The 8,337-nt window shown below is 56.0% G+C and overlaps 1 protein-coding gene across 1 annotated transcript in view; it reads right to left on the reverse strand.

Moving 5' to 3' along the window:
- CUNH14orf132 (chromosome unknown C14orf132 homolog) overlaps window positions 1-338 on the reverse strand; it is a 19,961-nt gene extending 19,623 nt beyond the window's left edge. Inside the window, exon 1 of the mRNA XM_014450029.2 lies at window positions 256-338. Within this exon, the coding sequence (XP_014305515.1) occupies window positions 256-282 (27 nt within the window). The 5' untranslated portion in view covers window positions 283-338. The remainder of the gene's footprint in view (window positions 1-255) is intronic.
- Window positions 339-8,337: the final 7,999 nt, after the last annotated feature.

Genomic DNA, 8,337 nt, shown 5'->3' on the forward strand with positions numbered 1-8,337 from the left:
CAGGCCCTTCACAGCCTGGGCATAGGAACCCAGCGAGGTCTGGGCACACGGCCCGCCCAACCCCGGGGACCTGAGCTCGCCATCTGGGACGCGCGCACCAGGTGGGGATGCCCGGCGCTGGACAAAGGACCGGGACCTGGATCCCCAGCTGGCGGCTGGCGCCACCGCCCGGCCCGGACCCTCCCGGCGCTCAGCACCATGAGGAGGGCGAGACCACAGCCCAAACTTGGTGGCCTGGGCGCGAGAAGGCGTTACCTGCGCGGCCATGAAGGAGAGATCCATGGTGTCGGCTGCCGGGGCCGCCCTGCCGCCCGCGCCCGAGTCTTCGCTGCTGCTGCGGGTCCGGCCGGCGCACAGCTGCCGGGAGCGACCAAGCAGCGCACAAGAGTCCCGGGTCCGCAGCTACGGTGGGCGCGGCCTGAGCAGTCTCCCCGCGGCGGCGCGTCCCCCGCCCAATCGTCCGGGCTGCTCTGCGCTCTGGGCTCCAGACGGCAACTGTGCGGCTGGCGCGGGGATCCTGCGCGGAGCGGCGCGGGGCGGCGCGGGGCGGGGCGGGGTTGGGGGTGGACCGGGTGCCCCTGCACGTGACCACGTCCAGACCCACCCCCGAGGGCGGAACCACTGAGCGTTCACAATCTTTTCTCCGCGTGGGCCCGAAGGAGAAACTGAGGCCTGAGGTTACCGAGCTGGTTGGTGCTGGAACCAGCCTTGAACCCCAGTCCAGGGCTCTTAGTGCACCCCCTCCACCCCCCCACCCCCGGCCTGGGCCGCTGAGCCCAGCCCATCACGGCGGCGAGCAGGGCTTTCCTGGGCCTGGCATGCCTTCCCAGACTGGAAGACCAGGGTCTGGGTGACCCATCTTGGGCTGCCAACTCCGCCACAGGGTCCAGCGCGCTGGGCCTTGGAACTGGGCAGAAGGAAGTTTGGATCCTAGCCCCGCTCTTTTGTGCGCTCCGGCCAAGATACTGTCTTTCTGAGCCTGGGCCTCGTCGTCTGCAGAATGAAGACAACAGAACCTGAGAATTAAAGGACAGAATGTACCTGACACGTAGTGTCTTCAAGAGATGTGAGCTCTGCCCGGCTGGCGTGGCTCAGTGGTTGAGCTTCGAACTATGAGCCAGGAGGTCACTGTTCGATTCCCAGCCAGGGCACATGCCTGGGTTGTGAGCTCGATCCCCAGTAGGGGGCGTGCAGTAGGCAGCCGATCAATGATTCCCTCATCATGTATATTGTTATCTCTCTCTCCCTCTCCCTTCCTCTCTGAAATCAATAAAAAAATATATTTAAAAAAAGTTGCCAACAAAAGCTTGAATGGAAGTACTTTTACTGGTAAACCACTCTATTGATATATGCTTTTCATGCATGTACCCATTTTACAGATACAGGTTGTGGAGAGCGGCTACAGCGTTTGGGCAGGTTCAAGCCTGGGACTAATGAGGGGGTACGTGCAAGTCCCAGCACAATTACAGCCAAAGGCTATGGTTGTGAGCTTGACCTTATGGTCGGAACCTGTGGTCCCACGTGGCTGAGTGATGTGGGCTGCGGAGGTGCAGCAAGTAAGCAAAGCTTGACCCGGTGCATGTAATTGAGTAGATTCAAAACCCAGGAGAACGTTGTAACCGTACCCTTACTTTGCCTCCTGGAATCTGGCTATAAAATAAAGACTCAGCTTGTGGGCCATGGCGCTGTCTCTCCATCAGAGAGGGCAGCGTCCCACCCAGACCCAGCTTTCTTCTCTTGTCTGTCTTTTCTCAATCCTTCACCGCCCCCTCTCAGGCTCCCCGATCCTGGCTGTCCTGGTGCAGCACATATGGCGCCCAATGTGTTCACCCATGGCCATGCGGCCAGGCACGCACACCCATGTAACCAGAACTACAGTCAAGTGAGGGGACCTTCCGCTCACCCCCACAAGTTCCCTCTGTCCCTCTGCACCGCCCCCCCCCTGCCCCCTCCAGCCCCAGGTTTCTGTTCTCCAGGTGATCCAGACACTGAGCGGCAGGTGCCCCTCACTCCAGATCAGCTGTGTGGTTCCAGGGTTATGGAATCACGGGGACGGGCTCCTTCCTTTGTCTGGCTTCTTCCGCGCAGCCTGACGGGGTTGGGACTCACCCACGTTGCCGCATGTATCGGTAGCTCTGCGTTACTCCCGAATGGCGCACTGATGTGCGGATGGTCCGCAGGTGCGGTGCCCGTTCTCCTGCCCAGGGACGTGTGGATTGTGTCCAAGTTTGTGGCTGTGGTGAATAAAGCGCCGGTGGACATCGATGTACACGTCTTTGCACAGGCATGTTGTGTTCGTTGTCTTGGATGGTAACGTGGGAGTGGAATCGCTGGGTTTTCCGTTGGTAAGAAATTGCCAAACTGTTTACCAAGCGTTTGGACTCTTCATTCCCACCAACAGGGTGTGAGAACTCCATTCCTCCCCCTTCTCACCAGCACTGGGTGTGCTCATTGTTTTCAGCTTAGCTGTTCTGGTGGGTGTGAAGCGGTGCTCAGTTACAGCCCACACCTGCCTTTCCCGGATTGGGGGGTAGGGTTCGGGGGAGGGGGTGCGGAGCGTGTCTCCCACGTGCTCATTATCGGCCACTCGTGTGCTTTCTGTTGTGAGAGCCTGTTCCAATCTTTCGCCCATTTTTACAAATTGGATCACTCGTCACTTAATTATTGAGATGTAAGCGTTCTTCGTGCTTTGGATACAAAGTCTCTGTCAGGTGTACGCACTGCAAATGTTTTCTCTCCGTCTGTGGCTTTTCCCGTAGTCTTAATGGTGTTTTCCACCGAAAAGTTCTTACTTTTGATAAAGTCCAATGGTTCTTTTTTCTTTTATGAGTGAGTTTTGTGACCTAAGAAATCTTTGCCCACCTCAGTGTCAGATGTTCTCCCTCCCCCTGGCCCCCAGAAGTTCTATAGTTACAGCGTTTATGTTTGCGTCTGTGACCTATTTTTGGTTTTATATGTGATGGGAACTAAAGCTCGAGGTGCTTTTTTTTTTTTTTTTTTTTTGGTCTTTCCCAAAAGGATGTCCAATTGTGCCAGCACCATTTACTGTAATGACTTCTCCTTTCTCCATGGAATTAGCCAGGACTAAGACCAGATTTAAGGAGACACAACATTTAAGGTGGCAACCCTGCACTTGTGCAACCCTGAGCGTGCCTGTTTCCTTAACATTTGATGCCTAGGCACCTTGCTGGCCCCGCCCACTGACGGGTAAGCACCAGCAGATCTGTACATTACAAACATCACTCTCGTCTCTATAACGGTGCCTGGGTGGCCTCATCCAGGCGGGTCATGATCCAGTGAGGGACGGGCAGGGGTGCATCTTTGCATAATACACTTGGAGGATACGGTTCCAGGGACAGACTCCGGGCTGCTGGGAGGCCAAGTCCTGGATACATAATTCATGTGCGCAGAGAGCTCTGGGTCCTGCGAGGACATTCCACTCCTTCAAAGGTTCTCGCAGGAAGGTCCCAGCAGGGGGCCTGGCCCTGTCCTTTCAGCCTCATGTGGGAGGCAGATGGGGAGGGCAGGGGGCCACAGAGACCCAGCGGCGGAGGCCCTAGGAAGGGCTTAAGAATCCCGGAGGTCCTCCCGAGGGACTGGGTACATTATTCAGGGCCCATCGCTGGGGTGGGGACGGCCCAGGACCCCTCCTCTTTTTATCGGGCAGACAAAACTGAGGGACAGCAAAAGGCACCGGAAATCCTGCTGTCTTCTGAGGCCTGGCCCCAACACCCCCTTCCCGGTCACTCTCTCGGTAAGACACGTGTTTTCCTGTCTACTCAGCACACGGTCTCCCCAGGGTTTTTCAAAAAGCAATCCCTCGGTCAGCATCCATTCCCCAGGGACCCTGCTAAAGGCAGGTAGAGCCCCCGAGTCAGGTTTTCTGGACGCAGACCATGCACGCAGGACGATACATGCTCCCAGGTAATTGCGAATCAGCCCCTCTCCTCCCAGCCTACACTAACCCCCCTCTCCAGGCTCTCTGGGACTCTGTGGTGATATTCTGACCCAATTCCACTCCACTTAAGAGGTCTTTACTGAGCACCGGGGTGACACCACACACAGACGTAGCATCTCGCACGCGTTGCCTCCAGACCTCAGAAAACACAGGTTCCAAGAGGTTCAGAAACCCACTCAGGTCACTCAGCAAATAAGGGCCAAGCCAGGATTTGAACCCAGATCCGATGACTGCAGAGTCCACATGTCTTCTACCCTAGGGTCCCTGCCCATGAGGAACCTATACATTAGTCAAATCAATGCAAAAACAAATCATTATAAATTGAGGAAGAATTCATTCATTCATTCATTCAGCAGGCATTCTATCCATCCATTCGCAATGTATTTCCAGAGCACCTACTGGGTTCTGAGCACTGAGCCTGGAAGGGTGGAGAACTTCAACAGCAATGAGCCCTAATATGTGGCCCACAGCTCCCCGCTGGGGGAGGCTGAAGAATAGCGGGTGCATATTGGCTCTGCCCCCTGCTGGCTGGGTGACATCAGGCAAGTTACTTAACCTTTCTGAGCCAGAGTTTTTTCATCTCTAGAAGTGGGGGTTGAATGAGATGATGAAAAGCATGCCTACCTCTGTACCGGGCACATAGTGGGAATACAGCCAAAGGAAGGGGAGAAGGTAGGGAAGACCAAGTCATGGGAGAAGGAAGGTGTTAGTTTTACATGGCAATTGCTCATGGGCTGTGCTTATTCTAGTCTGTCTGATGGGGGGCTTATAATCTGATAGATCACCTGAATTAATCAGAAAAACAATCATATATAGTATTATTTTAAATCTTAGAACACATGCACTTATGTGAATAGGGGGTTAAGTTTCTTATATGTGAACTAGAGGCCTGGTGTACGAATTTGTGCATGGGTGGGGTCCCTCACCTGGCCGAGATCAGGGCCAATGGGGAGGGGGGGCAACTGGCAGGAGGGAGGGACTGCAGGAGGTTGGCCAGCCACTGGAGGTTGGCTGTGGGAACGCACTGACCACTAGGGGGCAGCTCCTGCATTGAGCATCTTCCCCCAGGTGGTCAGTGTGCGTCATAGCAACCGATCGACTGGTGGTTGGAGCAACTGGTTGTAATGGTCACTTAGGCTTTTATATATATACATAGGGGGTTATTTTTTTTAAAGTTTTCTTTTCAAGGCTGTGCGATGCAATTGAGGAGGTGACTCAGCTGTGAATCCAGCAAGCTGAACCGATAAGCAGGGTCAGGCCGACCCACCAGGAGTCAAAACACCATCTCATTGAAGAACAATAGCTGACATCTGTGGACTTCCAGGGCTGCACGTAGCTGCATTCTGTTCCCAGCCTCACCCTAGCCCAGCCGTGGGCAAACTACGGCCCACGGGCCAGATCCGGCCCGTTTGAAATGAATAAAACTAAAAAAAAAAAAAAGACCGTACCCTTTTATGTAATGATGTTTACTTTGAATTTATATTAGTTCACACAAACACTCCATCCATGCTTTTGTTCCGGCCCTCCGGTCCAGTTTAAGAACCCATTGTGGCCCTGGAGTCAAAAAGTTTGCCCACCCCTGCCCTAACCCCTTCCCTTTTATAATCCTGTCCCCTGCACCTGCTGGAAGGCAGGATTTGAATGCTGGTAAGCGCCCTGTCTTCTTGCTTGGCTGGCCTCCTCAATAAACGCCTGATTGGACACAGCGACAGGCAGCCTGAGCCCACCCTGGGGTTTCCTGGTAACATAGCCACGTCCTTCTAGAGCAGCGGTTCTCAACCTTCCTAATGCCGCGACCCTTTAATACAGTTCCTCATGTTGTGACCCAACCATAAAATTATTTTCGTTGCTACTTCATAACTGTAATTTTGCTACTGTTATGAATTGTAACATAAATATCTGATATGCAGGATGTATTTCCATTGTTACAAATGGAACATAATTAAAGCATAATGATTAATCACAAAAACCATACGTAATTATATATATGTTTTCCGATGGTCTTAGGCAACCCCTGTAAAAGGGTCGTTCGACCCCCAAAGGGGTCACAACCCACAGGTTGGCGACCCACAGGTTGAGAACCGCTGTCCTAGAGTAAGTGCCCAGAGGGCTACAGAGCGGGCACAGGATGGTTCTCATCTGCCCATGAAGTGCACCAGCACCCAGCAAAGTCTGGGCTTGAACGACGTGCTCTGAGGACGTTTCCCAGTGAACAAACCGCCGAGCTACTCAGCAGTTACGGTTGGATGCATGGATGGAGGGAATGAAGCAGGCGGATAGAGGAAGTAACACGTCTCCCTCCACCCCCTCCATGGCCTGCCCGGCTTTCCTGTCCCACACACAGCAGGACCGATACTGCAGGTGAGTGAGCTAGAGCTCCCGTGATCCCAGCATCCCTCCTCATGCAGCAGGGGTGCTGACTCCGCTCCGGGCTCTGCCCCACCCAGAGGGTTAGAGACCCACATCTCCGAGCCCCATTTCTTAACAGGAGGGCAAAGGGGCCCCTGAGAAATCACTCATTCCCTCCACAACAACCACTAAGCTCCTACCAAGAGCCAGGCATGGTGCCAGGCTCCCGGAGGGGTGAGTGCACCTCACTGGGCTGGGCCATGGTCCACAGGAGGGAGATGTAGCAGGTGAGACGTGGAGACGAGGCCACCACCCCACGTTCACGCGGTACAGGCCTGCGTGGTTCGCTAGGGTAGCCATGGGCCCCCCGTGCCACTGAGCACCCGAAAGACGGCCAGCCAGAAAGATGTGTAGAATACACACAGGATTCTGGGCACTTGATGTAGAAAGTAATGCTTTTTCATGTTGATGACATGTGGACATGGCGATATTTGGGATGTATTGGACTAAATAGAGGACATTCTGGACGTCAGCCTCGCCTGTCCCTTTCTGCCTTTTTCAACGTGGCTGCTAGAAAACTTCACGCTGTCGATGCAGAGCAGTGGCCGAGATGGTCCGGAGCACACAGCTCCTCTGTGGGGCGGGGTGGGACGCAGGAGGCTGGGGCGGGTCTCCTGCTCGCTCTGTGGCCTTGAAGGATGCCTGGGTTTGGGGCAGGTGAGCAGAGAGGGTGACAGACCAGCTGCCTCCCGCCAGGGAGCCATTTTAACCCGAACTAGTCCCCAGTTTCCCACCTAGACGACATGAGCCTTTCCAGTCTCGACACACTCATTCCCTCTCGGGGGTAGATAACAGCCCCTCAGCCTGGCACCCCAGGCCCAGGCCAGGGACCTGACGGGGTTTGGGGGGGCAGCCCCCCTCGGAAATGCGGACACAGAGAGGGAGGTGGTCCCCTCCCCAAACCCGGGCCGGGCCCTTCCCTGCCTCCCACAGAGGCTCCTCTCCTGGGAAACTTCCGGAGCCCAGGCCCCGCCCGCCCGAAGGTAATTGCTGCTTTGGCTTCCTTTGTTCCCTGCGCCTCCAGAGGCTCCAGACACGGATGAGCTCATTTTAATTAGAGCGCTGATTGCCTGGGTGGAAATGGGGTGGGGGCGGGGTGCCAGGTCTGCGGGAGGCAGCGGCCATGGCCATGACGCAGGAGGATGCTCTTCCTCCGCACCCCCTCCCTCCCAGGCCACAGGCCAGCTTTTCCCAGTAACAGCAGCAAGGAGGGCGGGGCTCGCAGCCATGGGGTCACCAGGCTGCTGGGGGTTCCCACATGCCCATGGCCAAGCCCCTGTGCACCACCACTACTGGTTCCTCCTCATCACAGCCTGCAGGGCGAGGTGTCTGCTAGAGTGCCATTCCGAGAACAGAAACGGCCCCCCTCATGTCTAATGAGCCAAAGGGCAGGATTGAGCTCAGCATCTGGCGGGAGATGTGCCCACGGCCGCCTCACATCCCAAGTCCCGGGAGGAACGCGTGGCTGGGGACTCCCAGGTCAGAGCCCGGCCACACCAGCTGACAGGGGCTCTGGGAGCCCCGATTTCTCTGTGTCGAATGGGGCTGGTACCACTGAGGGGGTTTGGTTAACATGGGCGCTCCATCGGATCCCGGCAGGGCCCCCATCCCCACCCCCCTGCCCCTTGTGTGTCCAGGACCGAGTGTGAGCTCCGGGCACGGCCCCCACCCTCCCAGCACAGCCCCTGCAGCCCCCTAGCCTCCTGGTCCCTCTTCCGTGTCCCATCTTTAACTTCTCTGCTCTGGGCCTGCTGCCCTGTTCCCTGCGTCTAACGAGCTGTGTTCCCTCTGCCTCAGGTTCCCATGGTCTCAGAGGGAGTGTGGCCCTGCCAACACCTCGACTTCAGATGTCCAGCCTCCACGCCGAGAGAGAACGAATCTCTGTTTAATCCCCGGGTAACAGGTCTCGGTTACAGTGGCCCCATGGACTCAGGCAGTGCCCAGCTCCCCAGCTGACAAACCGCCTGCTT

The sequence above is a fragment of the Myotis lucifugus genome, unplaced genomic scaffold (genome assembly GCF_000147115.1).
Source record: "Myotis lucifugus unplaced genomic scaffold, Myoluc2.0 scaffold_1663, whole genome shotgun sequence".
Lineage (NCBI taxonomy): Eukaryota > Metazoa > Chordata > Mammalia > Chiroptera > Vespertilionidae > Myotis > Myotis lucifugus.